At 38.7% G+C, this 24,726-nt stretch overlaps 1 protein-coding gene across 1 annotated transcript in view; it reads left to right on the plus strand.

Annotated features, from left to right (window-relative positions):
- Positions 1-669: 669 nt before the first annotated feature.
- LOC128701883 (small ribosomal subunit protein mS37) overlaps positions 670-24,726 on the plus strand; it is a gene marked incomplete at its 5' end in the record, with an annotated part of 52,781 nt that continues 28,724 nt past the window's right edge. Inside the window, 1 exon segment of the mRNA XM_070099875.1 lies at positions 670-788. Coding sequence (XP_069955976.1) covers positions 670-788 — 119 coding nt within the window.

Genomic DNA, 24,726 nt, shown 5'->3' on the forward strand with positions numbered 1-24,726 from the left:
ACATTAACACTGCACATATTTTAAAGTAAATAAAGAGTGTACTGTATGTATATTTTAACTCTCTGGGCTGTTTTAAATATTGTATATTAAGTATGAGACAAGGAGCCAGGGCTACCTGCACCTGACTTCCTACAAATAACTACTACTTACCTCTCTCCCTACATTAAGATTACAAATACTTTAAGATAAGTAATGAATGTACTGTGTATGTATTTTACTTTTTGTGTTTTTTAATGCCTGGTTCTATTACTAACTTAATATAATTTAATGCAAACTTGTTGTCTGGCATTTATATGCATTTATAAATGGAAAAAATAGCGTTCTGCTTTCCGGCGATAGCCTGAAACCTAACCCGCCGTATAAGTGGGGCCCTGCTGTATTGTATGTACTGTGTATTTATTTTATTTATATTTTTTTTAAGGTAGGTGTATTGAGCACTTTATTCCTAATATATGATAGTATAAACATATTATCAGGCATTTTAGACACTTGATAATGAATAAGTTGCTCTTTTCCACCCACTGCCAATTTTCACTTACTGTTTGGGGTCGTTAGCCTTTGAGACATACGAACGGGCACCTCCTGTACCTAAGTTATCTGAGGATAAGAAAAACATGTCTCTGTAAAGCAGAATAATGGAGACCTCATGTGTTGTATCTCTTATTGCAGGTGTTGCTTGTCTTCAAGAAATGGCCATCTTGTTTGCATGCTTCAAGAAAAATGACTTTGTTCAGTCGTTATGCATGAAGGAAGTGGAGGAGTTTCACAAGTGTCACGTGCGTTTTATGGTAACCATGATTTATATTTTGTCTTCACTACTTTTACACATCACACAATGTTTATACTGGAGGTTAACCACAGTGTTTGTACTACAGATTAACCACAATGTTTATACTGAAGGTTAACAACCACAAGGCAGTGCATCAGACCCACCAGCCCAAGTCTGTCAGGTCCAACTCACACCCACTCACGTATTTGTCTAACCTACTTTTAAAATTACATAATATTTTAGCCTCATTTACATTACTTGGGAGTTTGTTCCACTCATCCACAACTCTGTTACCAAAGCAGTGCTTTCCTATGGCCAATATCGAACTTGCCTTTACTTTCCAAAATCTTTGAGAAGCTCGTACACAGTAGGTTATATTCCTTCATAATATCACAAAGCATCCTCAGCATCTATCAGTTTGGCTTCAGGAGAAACAAAAGCACAAATGACGCAACAATAAAAATGCTAGACCTACTTACACAACACTGGAAAAAACAAATACTTGCTTGGATTCTTTATTGACCTTAAGAAAGCTTTTGATACAGTAAGTCACAGCATCCTACTCCTCAAGCTTGATCATTATGGTATAAGAGGCCATGCACTTGCATTCATCATGTCCTATCTTACTAATAGAAAGCAATACGTCTCTATCAAGGACACAACCTCCTAAACCAGACCCATGGACACTGGTGTAACACAGGGAAGCGTTCTTGGCCCCCTCCTTTTCCTTTTATACATCAACGATCTTCCAAGCATATCACAACAACTTACACTTATTCTCTTTGCTGACGACACGACTTTTGTCATCTCCCACCCAAATCTACCCTCACTCAACACCATTGTTAACCCTTTAGCTGTCTAAACATAGATCTACATTATTACTGCTAGCACTCCAAACATAGATCAGCGTTTTATTTCTCCTCCCTCCAAATTTGGTACGATTGGCCTGAGATGTCTAGTCAGTATAGAATGGGTGCTAACACTCGGTGTGTGCAGTATTACAAAAATCTGGGACCACTTAGTACCTTGTGGGAGTACCAGTTCAATTGAGCCCCAGCTAGAGCAAATAGCATGGCAAACACTAGGGGTTCACTGATGTCATGTCATATTAACACTCCCCTTTTAAGGGGAAAGTGATGTTGACCCAGAGTTTAGTGGCTTTGAGATGGATGCGGGCACAAGCGGTGAAGGAAATATCAAAACCCTCGATAATAACCCATATACAACATCTGTGCAACATCCTTTCATTTTTAATACCACTGGTAGTGGTATAAAACGAGAATGGATGGATGGATGGATGACCGGATGGCTGGCAGTTCTCGAGTTTTCAGGCAGGAGTTCCAGATTTTAGGCCCTTTTATGTACATCAAATTTTTGAGGAGATTTAGCCAGACACAAGGAATGTCATAGAGATTTTTTTGTCTGGTGTTGTGTCTATGGGTCCTATTGCAACTATCAAGAAAGTGTTTTAGTTCAGGGTTAACATTAGATTTTATGGTTCTGTAAATATAGGTTGCACAGTAGTAGGTGTGAATGTTTTGTACAGTAAGTTTAAGTCTTTGAAGAGTGGGGGGGTGGGGTGTTGCGTAGCATTAGACTCCGTGATAATTCTTACTGCAGCTTTTTGTTGGGTTATTATTGGCTTTAGGTGAGTTGCTGTTGTGGATCCCCAGGCACAAATAGCATAGGTGAGGTAGGAGTAGATCAGTGAATAGTATAATGTAAGTAATGTAGTGTATTTTTTTTTTCAACAAACTGGCCACATCCCACCAAGGCAGGGTGGCCCTAAAAAAACAAACGAAAGTTTTTCTTTTTAAATTTAGTAATTTATACAGGAAAAGGGGTTACTAGCCCCTTGCTCCCGGCATTTTAGTCACCTCTGACAACACGCATGGCTTACGGAGGAAGAATTCTATTCCACTTCCCCATGGAGGTAAGAGGAAATAAACAAGAACAAGAACTAGCAAGAAAATAGAAGAAAACCCAGAGGGGTTTGTATATATATGTATGCTTGTACGTGTATGTGTAGTGTGACCTAAGTGTAAGTAGAAGTAGCAAGACATACCTGAAACCTTGCATGTTTATGAGACAGAAAAATGGACACCAGCAATCCTACCATCATGTAAAACAATTGCAGTGGACCCCCGGTTTACGATATTATTTCATTCCAGAAGTATGTTCAGGTGCCAGTACTGACCGAATTTGTTCCCATAAGGAATATTGTGAATTAGATTAGTCCATTTCAGACCCCCAAACATACACATACAAACGCACTTACATAAATACACATACATAATTGGTCACATTCGGAGCTGATCGTAAACCGGGGGTCCACTGTATAGGCTTTCGTTTTACACTCACTTGGAAGGACGGTAGTACCTCCCTGGGCGGTTGCTGTCTACCAACCTACTACCTACTACTACTATTATTATTATTATTATTATTATTATTATTATTATTATTATTATTATTATTATTATTATTATTATTATTATTTTTTTATTTTTTTTTTTTTTTTTTTTTTTTTTTTTTTTTTTTCATCAAGTCGGCCGTCTCCCACCGAGGCAGGGTGACCCAAAAAAGAAAGAAAATCCCCAAAAAGAAAATACTTTCATCATCATTCAACACTTTCACCACACTCACAAATTATCACTGTTTTTGCAGAGGTGCTCAGAATACAACAGTTTAGAAGCATATACGTATAAAGATACACAACATATCCCTCCAAACTGCCAATATCCCAAAACCCTCCTTTAAAGTGCAGGCATTGTACTTCCCATTTCCAGGACTCAAGTCCGACTATATGAAAATAACCGGTTTCCCTGAATCCCTTCCCTAAATGTTACCCTGCTCACACTCCAACAGATCGTCAGGTCCCAAGTATCATTCGTCTCCATTCATTCCTATCTAACACGCTCATGCACACTTGCTGGAAGTCCAAGCCCCTTGCCCACAAAACCTCCTTTACCCCCTCTCTCCAACCCTTTCGAGGACGACCCCTACCCCTACTTCCTTCCCCTGTAGATTTATATGCTTTCCATGTCATTCTACTTTGATCCATTCTCTCTAAATGACCAAACCACCTCAACAACCCCTCTTCTGCCCTCTGACTAATGCTTTTATTACTCCACACCTTTTCCTAATTTCCACACTCCGAATTTTCTGCATAATATTTACACCACACATTGCCCTTAGACAGGACATCTCCACTGCCTCCAACCGTCTCCTCACTCTTGCATTTACCACCCAAGCTTCACATCCATATAAGAGTGTTGTTACTACTATACGTACTTTCATACATTCCCTTCTTTGCCTCCATAGATAACGTTTTTTGACTCCACGTATACCTCAACGCACCACTCACCTTTTTTCCCTCATCAATTCTATGATTAACCTCATCCTTCATAAATCCATCCGCCGACACGTCAACTCCCATGTACAGTGGACCCCCAGTTAACAATATTTTTTCACTCCAGAAGTATGTTCAGGTTCCAGTACTGACCGAATTTGTTCCCATAAGGAATGTTGTGAAGTAGATTAGTCCATTTCAGACCCCCAAACATACACGTACAAACGCACTTACATAAATACACTTACATAATTGGTCGCATTCGGAGGTGATCGTTATGCGGGGGTCTACTGTATCTGAAAACATTTACTTCTTCCATATTCCTCCTCCCCAATTTGATATCCAATTTTTCTTTATCTAAATCATTTGATACTCTCATCACCTTACTCTTTTCTATGTTCACTTTCAACTTTCTACCTTTACACACATTCCCAAACTCATCCACTAACCTTTGCAATTTTTCTTTAGAATCTCCCATAAGCACAGTATCATCAGCAAAAAGTAACTGTGTCAATTCCCATTTTGAATTTGATTCCCCATAATTTAATCCCACCCCTCTCCCGAACACCCTATTCTTTTACAACCCCATCTATAAATATATTAAACAACCATGGTGACATTACACATCCCTGTCTAAGACCTACTTTTACCGGGAAGTATTCTCCCTCTCTTCTACACACCCTAACCTGAGCCTCACTATCCTCATAAAAACTCTTTACAGCATTTAGTAACTTACCACCTATTCCATATACTTGCAACATCTGCCACATTGCTCCTCTATCCACTCTATCATATGCCTTTTCTAAATCCATAAATGCAATAAAAACTTCCCTACCTTTATCTAAATACTGTTCACATATATGCTTCAATGTAAACACTTGATCTACACATCCCCTACCCACTCTGAAACCTCCCTGCTCATCCGCAATCCTACATTCTGTCTTACCTCTAATTCTTTCAATTACAACCCTACCGTATACTTTTCCTGGTATACTCAGTAAACTTATTCCTCTATAATTTTTGCAATCTCTTTTGTCCCCTTTCCCTTTATATAAAGGGACTATACATGCTCTCTGCCAATCCCTAGGTACCTTCCCCTCTTTCATACATTTATTAAACAAAAGTACCAACCGCTCCAACACTATATACCCCCCTGCTTTTAACATTTCTGTCATGATCCCATCAGTTCCAGCTGCTTTACCCCCTTTCATTCTACGTAATGCCTCACGTACCTCCACCACACTTACATTCTGCTCTTCTTCACTCCTAAAAGATGGTATACCTCCCTGGCCAGTGCATGAAATTACCGCCTCCCTTTCTTCCTCAACATTTAAAAGTTCCTCAAAATATTCTCGCCATCTACCTAATACCTCCCTCTCCCCATCTACTAACTCCCTACTCTGTTTTTAACTGACAAATCCATACTTTCCCTAGGCTTTCTTAACTTGTTTAACTCACTCCAAAATTTTTCTTATTTTCATTAAAATTTCTTGACAGTGCCTCTCCCACTCTATCATCTGCTCTCCTTTTGCACTCTCTCACCACTCTCTTCACCTTTCTTTTACTCTCCATATACTCTGCTCTTCTTATAACACTTCTGCTTTGTAAAAACCTCTCATAAGCTACCTTTTTCTCTTTTATCACACCCCTTACTTTATCATTCCACCAATCACTCCTCTTTCCTCCTGCTCCCACCCTCCTATAACCACAAACTTCTGCCCCACATTCTAATACTGCATTTTTAAAACTATTCCATCCCTCTTCAACCCCCCCACTACTCATCTTTACACTAGCCCACCTTTCTGCCAATAGTCGCTTATATCTCACCCGAACTTCCTCCTCCCTTAGTTTATACACTTTCACCTCCCTCTTACTTGTTGTTGCCACCTTCCTCTTTTCCCATCTACCTCTTACTCTAACTGTAGCTATAACTAAATAATGATCTGATATATCAGTTGCCCCTCTATAAACATGTACATCCTGGAGCCTACCCATCAACCTTTTATCCACCAATACATAATCTAACAAACTACTTTCATTACGTGCTACATCATACCTTGTATATTTATTTATCGTCTTTTTCATAAAATATGTATTACTTATTACCAAATCTCTTTCTACACATAGCTCAATTAAAGGCTCCCCATTTACATTTACCCCTGACACCCCAAATTTACCTACTACTCCCTCCACAACATTTTTACCCACTTTAGCATTGAAATCCCCAACCACCATTACTCTCACACTTGATTCAAAACTCCCCACGCATTCACTCAACATTTCCCAAAATCTCTCTCTCTCCTCTACACTTCTCTCTTCTCCAGGTGCATACACGCTTACTATAACCCACTTTTCACATCCAATCTTTATTTTACTCCACATAATCCTTGAATTTATACATTTGTAGTCCCTCTTTTCCTGCCATAGCTTATCCTTCAACATTATTGCTACTCCTTCTTTAGCTCTAACTCTATTTGAAACCCCTGACCTAATCCCATTTATTCCTCTCCATTGAAACTCTCCCACCCCCTTCAGCTTTGTTTCACTTAAAGCCAGGACATCCAGCTTCTTCTCATTCATAACATCCACAATCATCTCTTTCTTATCATTTGCACAACATTCACGCACATTCAGACTTCCCACTTTGACAATTTTCTTCTTATTCTTTTTAGTAATCTTTATTATTATTATTATTATTATTATTATTATTATTATTATTATTATTATTATTATTAATTATTATTATTATTATGATTATTATTATTATTATTATTATTATTATTATCATCATTCTTTCTTTCAACACACCAGCCGTATCCCACCGAGGCGGGGTGGCCCAAAAGGAAAAACGAAAGTTTCTCCTTTTATATTTAGTAATTATTTATTTATTATTATATTATCACACTGGCCAATTCCCACCAAGGCAGGGTGGCCCGAAAAAGAAAAACTTTCACCATCATTCACTCCATCACTGTCTTGCCAGAAGGGTGCTTCACACTACAGTTTTTAAACTGCAACATTAACACCCCTCCTTCAGAGTGCAGGCACTCTACTTCCCATCTCCAGGACTCAAGTCCGGCCTGCCGGTTTCCCTGAACCCCTTCATAAATGTTACTTTGCTCACACTCCAACAGCACGTCAAGTATTAAAAACCATTTGTCTCCATTCACTCCTATCAAACAAGCTCACACATGCCTGCAGGAAGTCCAAGCCCCTCACACACAAAACCTCCTCTACCCCCTCCCTCCAACCTTTCCTAGGCCAACCCCTACCCCGCCTTCCTTCCACTACAGACTGATACACTCTTGAAGTCATTCTGTTTTGCTCCATTCTCTCTACATGTCCGAACCACCTCAACAACCCTTCCTCAGCCCTCTGGACAACAGTTTTGGTAATCCCGCACCTCCTCCTAACTTCCAAACTACGAATTCTCTGCATTATATTCACACCACACATTGCCCTCAGACATGACATCTCCACTGCCTCCAGCCTTCTCCTTGCTGCAACATTCATCACCCATGCTTCACACCCATATAACCATATAAGAGCGTTGGTAAAAACTATACTCTCATACATTCCCCTCTTTGCCTCCAAGGACAAAGTTCTTTGTCTCCACAGACTCCTAAGTGCACCACTCACCCTTTTCCCCTCATCAATTCTATGATTCACCTCATCTTTCATAGACCCATCCGCTGACACGTCCACTCCCAAATATCTGAATACATTCACCTCATCCATACCCTCTCCCTCCAGTCTGATATCCAATCTTTCATCACCTAATCTTTTTGTTTTCCTTATAACCTTACTCTTTTCTGTATTCACTTTTAATTTTCTTCTTTTGCATACCCTACCAAATTCATCCACCAATCTCTGCAACTTCTCTTCAGAATCTCCAAAGAGCACCGTGTCATCAGCAAAGAGCAACTGTGACAACTCCCACTTTATGTGTGATTCTTTATCTTTTAACTCCATGCCTCTTGCCAAGACTCTCGCATTTACTTCTCTTACAACCCCATCTATAAATACATTAAACAACCACGGTGACATCACATATCCTTGTCTAAGGCCTACTTTTACTGGGAAATAATTTCCCTCTTTCCTACATACTCTAACTTGAGCCTCACTATCCTCATAAAAACTCTTCACTGCTTTCAGTAACCTACCTCCTACACCATACACCTGCAACATCTGCCACATTGCCCCCCTATCCACCGTGTCATATGCCTTTTCCAAATCCATAAATGCCACAAAGACCTCTTTAGCCTTATCTAAATACTGTTCACTTATGTGTTTCATTGTAAACACCTGGTCCACACACACCCTACCTTTCCTAAAGCCTCCTTGTTCATCTGCTATCCTATTCTCCGTCTTACTCTTAATTCTTTCAATAATAACTCTACCATACACTTTACCAGGTACACTCAACAAACTTATCCCCCTATAATTTTTGCACTCTCTTTTGTCCCCTTTGCCTTTATACAAAGGAATTATGCATGCTCTCTGCCAATCCCTAGGTACCTTACCCTCTTCCATACATTTATTAAATAATTGCACCAACCACTCCAAAACTATATCCCCACCTGCTTTTAACATTTCTATCTTTATCCCATCAATCCCGGCTGCCTTACCCCCTTTCATTTTACCTACTGCCTCACGAACTTCCCCCACACTCACAACTGGCTCTTCCTCACTCCTACAAGATGTTATTCCTCCTTGCCCTATACACGAAATCACGAAATCACAGCTTCCCTATCTTCATCAACATTTAACAATTCCTCAAAATATTCCCTCCATCTTCCCAATACCTCTAACTCTCCATTTAATAACTCTCCTCTCCTATTTTTAACTTAAAAATCCATTTGTTCTCTAGGCTTCCTTAACCCTTTGAGGGTCGACGGGCCCTCTCAGAAACTCGTTCTCAGGGTCGGCCAAATTTAAAAAAAAAAAAATAATTTTTTCTTATGAAAAGATAGAGAATCTTTTCCCAATCATAATGACACCAAAATTATGAGATTTGATGGAAAACTTACGGAATTATGCTCTCGCGAAGTTAGCGGTCTCGGCGATGTTTATGCATCGGCGATTTTGCCCAGTTTGAGCCCCATTTTCGGCCAATTCCTCTGTACTAGTCGACAAAAAACATGAATATTTCGCTAGAACTACATTTTTTCTATTGCATGAGTGCAAGAAACCACCCATTTACCATTTTCAACTATCCAATACAGTGGTCAGAATTTAGCAATTTTGCCAATTTCACACAAATTTCAGAAAATGCCAATTTCCGAATAGGGTCCAGAACAAACAAGAAATACATTCCTGGCACTAAAATGACATTTCTTCTGTTCTTTAGTCACGTCTCAAGGCCCCTCTTACATTCTTTTGCTTTCCACTTTGAATTTTTATTCTCACGAAAAATAGAAGATTTACTGTTATGCAGACTACTGCATTAGTGTAAAAAATGATATAAATCATATTGGCGCACTTGCAAAAGAATGTTAGACTCACCAGTTGACGTGTATTGGACGCTTGGCATGATTTGTTTACTTTTGAACTTTGGTAAAAATCGAACATTTCTGCTACTTTGAGCTCAATTTCAAGGTACTTTTCATTGTAAAACCAGTGAAAATCATCTCAATTTCTGTGATATGCATTCCATTCTATAAAATGAGACCAAGAAAACTAGAATACAACAATAAATCCCATACGAAAATACAGTGCAAAGTCGCTGTTTTATGCCAAAAAAACGGTGAAAGTTTTTTTTCTCATTATGCACTGTGTGCTGCAGGATTTTTTTTATACTGTGCACACTGACCACATAGATCCATTCTTTCATATGGAGGCCTACCAGCCTTTTCCCACGAGATTTGACGGCGCTAGAATTTATGCGTACTAGTACGTCAAAAACCCCTGAGCGTAAGACGTACTAGTACGTCCGAAACCCTCAAAGGGTTAACTTCTTAGTCTCACTCTAAAACTTTTTCTTATTTTCAACAAAATTTGTTGATAACATCTCACCCACTCTCTCATTTGCTCTCTTTTTACATTGCTTCACCACTCTCTTAACCTCTCTCTTTTTCTCCATATACTCTTCCCTCCTTGCATTACTTCTACTTTGTAAAAACTTCTCATATGCTAACTTTTTCTCCCTTACTACTCTCTTTACATCATCATTCCACCAATCGCTCCTCTTCCCTCCCGCACCCACCTTCCTGTAACCACAAACTTCTGCTGAACACTCCAACACTACATTTTTAAACCTACCCCATACATCTTCGACCCCATTGCCTATGCTCTCATTAGCCCATCTATCCTCCAATAGCTGTTTATATCTTACCCTAACTGCCTCCTCTTTTAGTTTATAAACCTTCACCTCTCTCTTCCCTGATGCTTCTATTCTCCTTGTATCCCATCTACCTTTTACTCTCAGTGTAGCTACAACTAAAAAGTGATCTGATATATCTGTAGCCCCTCTATAAACATGTACATCCTGAAGTCTACTCAACAGTCTTTTATCTACCAATACATAATCCAACAAACTACTGTCATTTCGCCCTACATCATATCTTGTATACTTTTTTATCCTCTTTTTCTTAAAATATGTCTCTCACTTGGTTCAAAGGCTCCTATACATTCACTTAACATCTCCCAAAATCTCTCTCTCTCCTCTGCATTCCTCTCTTCTCCAGGTGCATACACGCTTATTATGACCCACTTTTCACATCCAACCTTTACTTTAATCCACCTAATTCTTGAATTTACACATTCATATTCTCTTTTCTCCTTCCATAACTGATCCTTCAACATTATGCCAGCCGAACAACGTAACCCTAAGCTTTGTATAACTACAACTTCTTCTTAACTACAACAATTCCTGTAGTATTATGAGGCGCAATCTAAGAGGAAACAGCACCAAGGCCAGCAAGAAAACACCGAAAAATCAACTATTCAACAAGTGTAGTCAGGAGGACGCCGGCCCAGCAACCACCCCACTCACCACCGCTCAAGGCGACACCACAACAATAACAACAAACATGGCTGCCACCAGCCCATCCTCCCCTCTCTTCCCCGGATTCAACCTACCAAGTAGTCTCTCAGGTATGACCAACGATCCAAATACCCTAAAAACATACATCTCCAACTTAGTTATTGAAAACATGAATCTTCGAGAGACGCTAACAAAACAAGACACCAGGATGACACAACTCGAGAACAAAATCCTCAGTCTTGAACAAAAGTTATCAACACCAGGAATGACAAACTGTGACAAGACCATCCAGACAGTCATAGATAGCCATACCCAACAAATAATATCTCTTAATACAAAGGTTGAAGAAGCAATAAAAGAATGGAAGAACAACTTAGATAACCAGTTCAGTGACTACTTTGCTCTCCAAGAAGATAAAACTGAACAAGATAAACTATCGGACGCACTAATAGTTAACAGTCCACTTTTTCCCAGTGATATGAACCAAACAAATAGTAAAGAAATTACTCTGCAGATCATAAAGGACCAAACAAGTGTTATTGTACCAGAGTCTGAAATAAAAGAAGCCAGGTTACTAGGATCCCATGGTAGAAAAAATGTTATGCTTAGATTCCACTCACATGACAGGAAAAAAGACTTAATTATTGCATCTATTAAAGTAAAGAAAGAGGTATACATAAACGAGTGTCTTACCAAAAAACGTCAGAACCTCTTTTATAGAGTCAGAAAACTTAAGCGGGAGAATAATGACACAATACACCAATGCTTCACACGAGATGGGAAAATTCTTGTTAGGAAAACAAATGTAGGTCAACTGTACACAATAACGAACGAGAATGATCTATCACGATTTCTCAGGGATACTAATCTTACAGAGAATAACTAAACAATGTCCAACCTAAAAGCCTACGTAGTGTAGTGTATGTTTTGCTCCATTATTGTTCAAATTTCATTGTACAATCTCTTAGTAATTAAATAATCAACTACCTCATTTTGTGATTTTACTAGTAAGCATAAGTCACCTTATGTAATTTTCTTATTTACTATTGTTTGCTTAAACATTAGCTGAATTGATACTTTCTCTGTCCATATTATTACCTCATATTTTTTAAATACTATCAATTGATATTACTTACTAAAATTAATAATTATCATTTTTACTATAATTTCAATTTACTCTTAACATTTTTGACATTTAATAACCATTACTCGTCTAATTACCTTTACCTGTTTTAATACCACATTTACTATCTTAGAGTACTCTTAATTACCTTGTACTGCCATATAACCTCTAGTATAACTACCAGTGCAGTATTGAATGAAATAAACATTACTTTTTCACTTTTTTGTAATCATTATTACTTACTAAAATTTTATTAAACACCATATTTACTACCAGTCAATTTTACTTTTGTACATTAAACATTATTTTATACTTCCCATAACATTTTGTTGCCAAATTTTCAAGTTTGTATATTCAACTCCAACCTTTATATTATCCTTTGTACCTGTGTACCTGTGTACCTGTCTACCATCTTACTATCATATTATAACCAAGACATTACCCTTGTTATTTTTTTACTATTATTCTTTTGGTACTTTAATTGTGAATTATATTTTGTCAATTTAAATCTAGTTATACTCCTGATCTTGTCAACAACCTATACCAGACTCTAGTGCAATTGCAAGTACCATTTCAATTTGTATTTTTATATTATAAGTTTGTATTATAATTCCTACTCTAAGATTGTTTTCATATCTTAGTGACTATATTGTGTGTGCAATTAGTGTATTTTTCAATCATATTATTGTTCAAGGCCCTTAACTATCTTTTGCTAACTAGTACCAACTACCTCATATATTTTTTTTTCTACTTTTTTTATTCTTTTGCTACCTTAACTTGTATATTTTATCTTGTCAATTTAAATCTAGTTATACCCTAATTCTTGCAAACAACTTATATAACACCTTAGTGCAATTACAATTGAGAGTCTTGTGCCTTTTTTATATTATTAGATTAAACTCAGTTGTACTATAGTCAATACCAAATTCATTATATTAGACCATATTGCAGTTACTAGTGAGAGACTGGTGCTATTTTTAATTTGTATTGTTATATTATTAAATTAAATCTAGTTGTACTATAGCTCATTCTAGCTCAAAACATAGACTCCACAAAAGTCATTATATTAGACCTTAGTGCAATTATTTGATTACCACTTTATTGTTCACCCCAACTTATATTAGTCCCTTTTATATTATAATTTTATATTATAATTCTAACTTTAAAGAATTACCTTTAAAGTACTACCTACTATCATATTCCCAAGCTCCATTATTTGATCATCACTTTATTTGTTCACCACAAATTATTTTAGTCCTTTTTATATTGTCTCCTTTATTTTAGCTTTAAAAAACTACCTTAGCTCATTATTTTTACATTTAAATAATTCAGGTGCTATTTTTTTTTAGCTTTAGAATATTTACTTTATTTTTTACTTAATTCTAACTATAGATTCACTACAAATCTTATGATTACAAGCATTGATCCTGATACCAACCTCTTATTTAATGACTTAAATGATTCAAACAGTTACTGTAATTACTACACAGCAGAACAATCAAAGGCACTTCTCAGAGCTAACAACAACATAACTATCTTTAACTACAATATCAGATCTTTAAGCAAGCATTATGATGATCTCCTAGCATTACTAAATTCCTTGCATGCCAATATGTCCATCATTACACTAACTGAAACCTGGCTAAAGCCTGATACTACAGATGTCTATGCCATTCCTGGTTACACAGCCATACACAACTGTAGGCCAGACCAACAAGGGGGTGGCACTGCTATATACTACTCAGACCAACTAGAATGTATCACTAATACTTGCACAAGGGATGAACATGGGGAATATATAATAGCTAAATTCAAATCCAAATACCTACAAAAACCTCTCACAGTGATAAACATCTACAGAGTTCCACAATCAAACATTAGCCAATTTAGTCAAAACCTAGGAAGTATGATAACTGATGCACGCATGAACAAAGATCACTTACTACTCTCAGGTGACTTCAATATAAATCTCCTGCAAGACCAGGACCCACACGTTACTGAATTCACAAACACAATGAGTAACTGCATGTTGCTACCAACAGTAACAAAACCTACAAGAGTTACAGAGACTAGTGTTTCCCTACTTGACCACATCTGGACCAACACCATATCCCCTTTAAAATCAGGCATAATTACAGATAATACCACAGACCACTACCCTACTTTCCTCATAACAACTCTTGGTAAAATACCCCAAGACACTACTAAAGTCACCTTCAGACTTCACAATGAGGCAGCCATTAATAACTTCACAACAGCAGTAACAAACATTGACTGGCACACTGGGCTAGAAATCTATACAGATATTGACGAATGTTTTAATAATTTTCTAAAAAAGCCCCAATACCTTTATAACAAGCACTGCCCTAAAAAACTAAACAGATGACAGCTAAGAGACTGAACAGTCCCTGGCTAACACCCAGCATTCTCAAATCCATAAATACAAAACACCGATATGAAAAACAGTACAGAATGGGTCACATAACCAGAGACCAAACAATACGTTACTCGTCAATCCTAACCACCCTGATAAGAAGGGCAAAAAAATTGTATTATGAGAACAGATTATCCAACTTACGAGGTGATATAAAAAAGACCTGGAAGACCCTATCAGAAATTCTGGGAACAAAAAAGATATCACGACATAGCGAAATAAAATTAGCAAAATCAGATGAACCCCAACTCCCACCAACAGAAACAGCAAACAGACTCAATGATTTCTTCTCCACTATAGGTCAAAACCTTGCCAATAAAATCCCAAGCTCAGATACCCCACCAAATGACTACCTCACTGGCAACTACCTGAACACACTGTTCCTAGCTCCGACTAACCCATACGAAGTCTCCCTTATTATCAACGCACTGAAAAACAAGGCAGGAGATTTAAATACCTTACCACCCTTTATATACAAAAAAGTGTCACAAGTGCTATCACCAATCATTGCAACACTCTTTAACAAATCCATTGAATCCTCCACCTTCCCTACAGTTCTCAAAATAGCAAGGGTCACCCCGATCCATAAAGGAGGAGACCAAACAGAGTTGAATAACTATAGGCCAATATCCAATTTACACCCTCTCTCAAAAATCTTCGAAAAATTAATTCATAAACGAATCTACTCCTACCTCATCTCCCAAAACATTCTCAACCCCTGCCAATTTGGATTCAGGCCTAATAAAAATACTAATGATGCTATTATACACATGCTAGAACATATATACACTGCAATAGAGAAAAAAGAAGTCCCACTGGGGATCTTCATTGACTTACGTAAAGCTTTTGATACAGTTGACCATGACTTGCTCCATGTAAAATTGTCACACTATGGTATTAGAGGGCACTCCCTCAACTACCTCAAGTCTTACCTCAGCAACAGAAGCCAATATGTGTACGCAAATGGGGCAAGCTCTTCCGCACAACCAATTACAGTTGGTGTCCCACAGGGAAGTGTCCTTGGCCCTCTTCTCTTTCTCCTATACATAAATGACCTACCAAATGCTTCGCAATTACTCAAACCCACACTTTTTGCAGATGACACTACATACGTCTTCTCTCACCCGAGCCCAGTCACGCTAGCCAATACTGTAAACACCGAATTACAGAAAATATCTACCTGGATGAGGACTAACAAACTTACACTAAACATTGACAAAACCTACTTCATTCAGTTTGGTAACAAAGCTACAGATGTACTTCTTAACATAACAATAAACGGATCACTTATCACAAAGCTAACAGAGGGAAAATTCCTAGGAATCCACCTTGATAATAGACTCAAATTTCATACACATATACAACAAATTTCTAAGAAAATCTCCAAGACTGTAGGCATACTATCGAAGATACAGTACTATGTTCCACAGTCAGCCCTCCTGGCCCTTTATCACTCTCTTATTTACCCCTATCTCACCTATGGAATTTGTGCATGGGGCTCAACAGCAATTAACCATCTCAGACCACTAATTACCCAACAAAAGGCTGCAGTTAGAATGATAACAAATTCTCACTACAGGCAACACACTCCACCAATATTCAAAACACTCAACCTACTCACCATACAAAACATCCATACTTATTATTGCACCTATTACATACATAGAACACTTAACTCTGATATTAACCCTCCCCTCAAACATCTCCTTGCCAACCTCAACAGAACACATGACCTTAACACAAGGCACAGATCACTCTTTGATGTTCCTCGTGTCCATCTCACGCTATGCAAAAACTCAATGCACATAAAAGGCCCTAAAATCTGGAATTCATTACCTGTAAATATAAAAGAAACACTACCTGTTTATAAATTCAAGTCTCTTCTCAAAGATCACTTACTCACTCAAAACCAAATAAATACTGAATAACTGAACCTTATAAATTGTATATCCTATATGTTACTCACAATTATATCACACAAATGTTAAACCTAGGACCCAATCTAACTTTATTATTTTTTTAAATACACTACCTAACAGAATACTCCATTCGACTGAATGTACAGCAATGCAAGCAACCATATGACCTGTCTTTGTAATACTCATTTGTGCTTTATAGTTATCTGTTTACAATAATGTTTTATCACTGATTTCATCATTGCTTAGTTAATTTCTTTTTTTATTATCACACTGGCCGATTCCCACCAAGGCAGGGTGGCCCGAAAAAGAAAAACTTTCACCATCATTCACTCCATCACTGTCTTGCCAGAAGGGTGCTTTACACTACAGTTTTTAAACTGCAACATTAACACCCCTCCTTCAGAGTGCAGGCACTGTACTTCCCATCTCCAGGACTCAAGTCCGGCCTGCCGGTTTCCCTGAATCCCTTCATAAATGTTACTTTGCTCACACTCCAACAGCACGTCAAGTATTAAAAACCATTTGTCTCCATTCACTCCTATCAAACACGCTCACGCATGCCTGCTGGAAGTCCAAGCCCCTCGCACACAAAACCTCCTTTACCCCCTCCCTCCAACCCTTCCTAGGCCGACCCCTACCCCGCCTTCCTTCCACTACAGACTGATACACTCTTGAAGTCATTCTGTTTCGCTCCATTCTCTCTACATGTCCGAACCACCTCAACAACCCTTCCTCAGCCCTCTGGACAACAGTTTTGGTAATCCCGCACCTCCTCCTAACTTCCAAACTACGAATTCTCTGCATTATATTCACACCACACATTGCCCTCAGACATGACATCTCCACTGCCTCCAGCCTTCTCCTCGCTGCAACATTCATCACCCACGCTTCACACCCATATAAGAGCGTTGGTAAAACTATACTCTCATACATTCCCCTCTTTGCCTCCAAGGACAAAGTTCTTTGTCTCCACAGACTCCTAAGTGCACCACTCACTCTTTTTCCCTCATCAATTCTATGATTCACCTCATCTTTCATAGACCCATCCGCTGACACGTCCACTCCCAAATATCTGAATACGTTCACCTCCTCCATACTCTCTCCCTCCAATCTGATATTCAATCTTTCATCACCTAATCTTTTTGTTATCCTCATAACCTTACTCTTTCCTGTATTCACCTTTAATTTTCTTCTTTTGCACACCCTACCAAATTCATCCACCAATCTCTGCAACTTCTCTTCAGAATCTCCCAAGAGCACAGTGTCATCAGCAAAGAGCAGCTGTGACAACTCCCACTTTGTGTGTGATTCTTTATCTTTTAACTCCACGCCTCTTGCCAAGACCCTCGCATTTACTTCTCTTACAACCCCATCTATAAATATATTAAACAACCACGGTGACATCACACATCCTTGTCTAAGGCCTACTTTTACTGGGAAAAAATTTCCCTCTTTCCTACATACTCTAACTTGAGCCTCACTATCCTCGTAAAAACTCTTCACTGCTTTTAGTAACCTACCTCCTACACCATACACTTGCAACATCTGCCACATTGCCCCCCTATCCACCCTGTCATACGCCTTTTCCAAATCCATAAACGCCACGAAGACCTCTTTAGCCTTATCTAAATACTGTTCACTTATATGTTTCACTGTAAACACCTGGTCCACACACCCCCTACCTTTCCTAAAGCCTCCTTGTTCATCTGCTATCCTATTCTCCATCTTACTCTTAATTCTTTCAATTATAACTCTACCATACACTTTACCAGGTACACTCAACAGACTTATCCCCCTATAATTTTTGCACTCTCTTTTATCCCCTTTGCCTTTATACAAAGGAACTATGCATGCTCTCTGCCAATCCCTAGGTACCTTACCCTCTTCCATACATTTATTAAATAATTGCACCAACCACTCCAAAACTATATCCCCACCTGCTTTTAACATTTCTATCTTTATCCCATCAATCCCGGCTGCCTTACCCCCTTTCATTTTACCTACTGCCTCACGAACTTCCCCCACACTCACAACTGGCTCTTCCTCACTCCTACAAGATGTTATTCCTCCTTGCCCTATACACGAAATCACAGCTTCCCTATCTTCATCAACATTTAACAATTCCTCAAAATATTCCCTCCATCTTCCCAATACCTCTAACTCTCCATTTAGTAACTCTCCTCTCCTATTTTTAACTGACAAATCCATTTGTTCTCTAGGCTTTCTTAACTTGTTAATCTCACTCCAAAACTTTTTCTTATTTTCAACAAAATTTGTTGATAACATCTCACCCACTCTCTCATTTGCTCTCTTTTTACATTGCTTCACCACTCTCTTAACTTCTCTCTTTTTCTCCATATACTCTTCCCTCCTTGCATCACTTCTACTTTGTAAAAACTTCTCATATGCTAACTTTTTCTCCGTTACTACTCCCTTTACATCATCATTCCACCAATCGCTCCTCTTCCCTCCTGCACCCACTTTCCTGTAACCACAAACTTCTGCTGAACACTCTAACACTACATTTTTAAACCTACCCCATACCTCTTCGACCCCATTGCCTATGCTCTCATTAGCCCATCTATCCTGGCTTTAGCATGCTGCTCTTACCTCTTTCTGCTACCCCTTCCTTTGCTCTAACTCTCTCAGATACTCCAGATTTAATCCCATTTATTTCCCCCCACCGAAACTCCCCTACCCCCTTCAGCTTTGTTTCGCTTAGGGCCAGGACATCCAACTTCTTTTCATTCATAACATCAGCAATCATCTGTTTCTTGTCATCTGGACTACATCCACGCACATTCAAGCATCCCAGTTTTATAAAGTTTTTCTTCTTCTCTTTTTTAGTAAATGTCTACAGGAGAAGGGGTTACTAGCCCATTGATCCCAGCATTTTAGTCGCCTCATACGACACACATGGCTTACGGAGGAAAGATTCTTTTCCACTTCCCCATGGACAATAGAAGAAATAAAGAAGAACAAGAGCTATTTAGAAAAAGGAGAAAAACCTAGATGTATGTATATATATATATGCATGTGCGTGTCTGTGAAGTGTGACCAAAGTGTAAGTAGGAGTAGCAAGATATCCCTGTTATCTAGCATGTTTATGAGACAGAAAAAGAAACCAGCAATCCTTCCATCCTGCAAAACAGTTACAGGTTTCTGTTTCACAGTCATCTGGCAGGACGGTAGTACATGTACTTCCCTGGGTGGTTGCTGTCTACCAACCTACTACCTGTATATATATTTAGTAATATATACAGGAAAAGGGGTTACTAGCCCCTTGCTCCTGGCATTTTAGTCACCTCTTACAACACACATGGCTTACGGAGGAAGAATTCTGTTCCACTTCCCCATGGAGGTAAGAGGAATAAACAAGAACAAGAACTAGTAAGAAAATAGAAGAAAACCCAGAGGGGTGTGTATATATATGCTTGTGCATATATGTGTAGTATGACCTAAGTGTAAGTAGAAGTAGCAAGACATACCTGAAATCTTGCATGTTTATGAGACAGAAAAAAGGACACCAGCAATCCTACCATCATGTAAAACAATTACAGGCTTTCGTTTTACACTCACTTGGCAGGACAGTAGTACCTCCCTGGGTGGCTGCTGTCTACCAACCTACTACTAATTATTATTATTATTATTATTATTATTATTATTATTATTATTATTATTATTATTATTATTATTATTATTATTATTATTATTATTATTATTATTATTAGTCTTTCTTTCAACACACAGGCCGTATCCCACCGAGACGGGGTGGCCCAAAAGGAAAAACGAAAGTTTCTCCTTTTACACTTAGTAATATATACAGGAGAAGGGGTTACTAGCCCCTTGCTCCCGACATTTTAGTCGCCTCTTACAACACACATGGCTTACGGAGGAAGAATTCTGTTCCACTTTCCCATGGAGGTAAGAGGAAATAAACAAGAACAAGAACTAGTAAGAAAATAGAAGAAAACCCAGAGGAGTGTGTATATACAGTGGACCCCCGCATAACAATCACCTCCAAATGCGACCAATTATGTAAGTGTATTTATGTAAGTGCGTTTGTACGTGTATGTTTGGGGGTCTGAAATGGACTAATCTACTTCGCAATATTCCTTATGGGAACAAATTCGGTCACTACTGGCACCTGAACATACTTCTGGAGTGAAAAAATATCGTTAACCAGGGGTCCACTGTATATGCTTGTACATGTATGTGTAGTGTGACCTAAGTGTAAGTAGAAGTAGCAAGACGTACCTGTAATCTTGCATATTTATGAGACAGACAAAAGACACCAGCAATCCTACCATCATGTAAGGCAATTACAGGCTTTCGTTTTACACTCACTTGGCAGGACAGTAATACCTCCCTGGGCAGTTGCTGTTTACCATCCTACTATTATTATTATATTATTATTATTATTATTATTATTATTATTAAATATAATATACAGTGGACCCCCGAGTTTCGTGATTAATCCGTTTCAGAGAGTCTGCCGACTGGCGAAATTCATGATTGGCGAGCCTATTTTCCCCATAAGAAATAATGGAAACCCAATTAATCCGTTTCAAACAGCCAAAAGTATTAACAAAAAATAATTTTTTTAAAGATTAAATATAGATTTACATACAGAAAACAATGACAAATAAATATAAAGCACTAATAAAATGGATAAATGAACAATTAACATCACACTGAACCTTTATTGATTCTTGTTGGTGTAGGAGGTAGGTAGGAGGCAAGAGGAAGGCGAGTTTATTATGCTTCAATATGATGCTAATATCTCTGTGGCTTATTTATCTATCACAATTCATCTAATATGACATTATAAACAATATTAATAATGTAGAAACATGATATATATACTCTAGAATGAATAAAATATGTCATAATGTATGAGAGGAGTAAATGGTGTAAGTATTGTTGTTGGGTTTAAGGGCCGCCACTGAGAGAAGCCGTGTTGGTGGTGGTGGAGGCTTTGACCACCACCACCATCACACTTAAAACAATATATGTAATTTATAAATAAGAAATATTTACATTTTAATATATAAATAAGAAATATTTACATTTTAATTTATAAATAAGTAAGTTTATTCAGGTATACACAAATACAGTTACTTACATAGATTATCATACATAGCAGCATATGTGTAAAGTACCCAGGATAACCCAAAAAATTCAAGAGTGACATATTTCCATTGATGTCCTTTTATATTTACACTTATATTTACTTTTATATTTACACTTTTATATTTACGCTTACCTTGGAGGAGATGTTGTTTAATTAGTTAGTTTGATGAAGGAGATGTTGGCAGAGGTTTAGGGTGGTGGAAGATAGCAGGGCGGTGTATGTTCAGTGGTCCTATACACATCCAACAACATTGGAGAGTTACTCTCATGTTGTTTTTCTATCACTCTATCGCTTACACTGTTAATTCTACACTTTATCGCTGGCTGGAGCTATAGCCTTTATCGATACCTGCTGCTTTAGTATCATACATATTGCAAAATCACTGAATCACTGCAGAAGGCACCGTCTCCCCTCTCTCTTCCTCCTCTACGTTAGTACTTTGCTATGAGTTTTTCTTGAATTCTATTGTGTTTCTCACCTTCTTTACCAAAGGGCTGGCACTAGAAGCTTTTTTTGGGCCCATGGTGGCTTATTTAGCAGTTGCAAGCACAAAAAAACAATGAATTATTATGAAATGTGTTGTATGAACCCTTGAGGTGATGGTCACACGCTGGTAAATAATGGCACACTGAGTGTGAATAGTGCAGGAGACTGGCTTTGTGTGCGCGCTGACGGGCAGACGCGTACCAGAAGGTCGCCGAATCACAAGTCCAGTTACGAACCACGAAGCTAAATTTTGCCTAAAAAAACTTGCCGAAAGACAGATTTCACGAACCTCGCGGCCGCCGAACAGCGGGGGCCCACTGTATAAGGTTTTGTCAGTGTTAAGTTTAAGTTTATTGGTAGTCATTGTTGGCCAGTATCCCATAGATTGATTGCCAGTGCACTCACCTCACACACTGAGGTCCAGGGGTCAATTCCCAGTATGGGTGGAAACATTAAGGCGTGTTTCCTTAAGACACCTGCTGCCCATGTTCACCTATCAGTAGGTAGGTAGCTGAGCGTTAGTTGATTGATGTGGGCCCCATCCTGGGACAAAATTCAAAATTGATCTGATTTACCCAAAATGCTCTGCATAGAAAGGGGCTTTGGGCTTTCTCTATAGTAGTATATCATGGATATCAGCTAGGCTTGTGTACCTTGTACATGCGCAGCGGAACCTCGGCTTACAAGTTTAATCCATTCCATGACCTTGCTCGTATCCCGATCTGCTCATATGCTGAGTCAATTTTCCTCATTTAAATTAATTGATGTGCGATTAATCCATTCAGGAGCCAGGAATATGATGCTAATATCAACTCTACAGCTTATTTATCTATCACAATTCATCTAATGTTTACCTGGAGTTTACCTGGGGAGGGTTTTGGGGATCAGTGCCCTCACGGCCCGGTCTGAAACCAGGCCTCATGTGAATCAGGGTCTGATCAACCAGGCTGTTACTGCTGGCTGCATGCAAGCTGACGTACGAACCACAGCCCGGTTGGTCAGGTACTGACTTTAGGTGCCTGTCCAGTGCCTTCTTGAAGACAGCCAGGGGTCTATTGGTAATCCCCCTTATGTATGCTGGGAGGCAGTTAAACAGTCTTGGGCCCCGGTCATTTATTGTATTGTCTCTCAGTGTACTCGTGGCACCCCTGCTTTTCATCGGGGGAATGTCGCATCTCCTGCCGAGTCTTTTGCTTTCATAGGGAGTGATTTTCGTGTGCAGGTTTGGTACCAATCCCTCCAAGACCTTCCAAGTGTATACATTGGACCCCCAACCTATGATATTAATCCGTTCCTGAGAGCACATCGTAAGACGAAATTATCGTAAGTCGAATTAAATTTTCCCCCTGAGAAATAATGGAAATCAAATTAATCTGTTCCAAACATCCCAAAGTATGAAAAAAAAAAAAATTTTACCACATGAAATATACATTTTCCTACACACAAAAAGAAAGTTACACATACAAAATATGTATTGTGTAATGAAGAATAAATGACACTTACCTTTATTGTAGATGTGGTGATGAGTGAAGGGATGGGAAGACAGGAGATGATGGAGGTGTATTATTTTTTGGAAGGGGAATCCCCTTCCATAAGGAGTTTAGGTAGCAAGTCCTTTCTGAGGTTACTTCCCTTCTTTTTCTAATGCAACTGGGAACAACTTCTTGAGAGTCACTGGACCTCTGTTGCACCAAAAATCTGTCCATAGAGCTCTGTACCTCGTTCACAACATTGTCATTGTAATAGTCACCAGTATGGCTTGCAATAGCTGTGTCAGGGTGATTTTCTTCCATAAAGGTTTGCAGTTCATCCCACTTTGCACACATTTCCTTAATCTTTGAAGAAGGCATCTTCCTCAATTTCTCTCTCCCCTCCTCTGAAGCAATTTCCTCAGTTGTGGCCTCTTGCTGTTGCAGATGCTCTTGCAGCTCATCAGTGGTTAGTTCTTCATCGTTGTCCTCCACCAACTCTTCCACATCCTCCCCACTAACCTCCAACCCCATGGACTTCCCCAGTGCCACAATAGATTCCACAACTGGCATAGGCTCTTCAGGGTTAGCCCCAAACCCTTCAAAATCCCTCTCTTGTACACATTCTCGCCACAATTTCCTCCAAGCAGAGTTCAAAGTCCTGTTAGTCACTCCCTCCCAAGCCTTACCTCTAAGGTTTACACAATTGACAATACCAAAGTGATCTTTCCAAAACTCTCTTAGGGTCAGTTGAGTGTCTGAAGTTACTTCAAAGCACTTTTGAAACATTGCTTTGGTGTACAGTTTTTTGAAATTTGAAATGACCTGCTGGTCCATGGACTGGAGGAGAGGAGTGGTATTAGGAGGCAAGAATTTCACTTTAATGAAGCTCAAGTCCCTCAAAATTTGCTCTGCCAAGACTGAAGGATGACAGGAGCCTTGTCTAATACCAGGAGGCACTTAAGCTCCAATTTATTTTCCTTGAGGTAATTTTTCACAGTGGGGCCAAACACATGGTAAAACCAGTCATAGAAAAAGTCCCTAGTGACCCATGCCTT

This window comes from Cherax quadricarinatus, chromosome 69 (genome assembly GCF_038502225.1).
Source record: "Cherax quadricarinatus isolate ZL_2023a chromosome 69, ASM3850222v1, whole genome shotgun sequence".
Lineage (NCBI taxonomy): Eukaryota > Metazoa > Arthropoda > Malacostraca > Decapoda > Parastacidae > Cherax > Cherax quadricarinatus.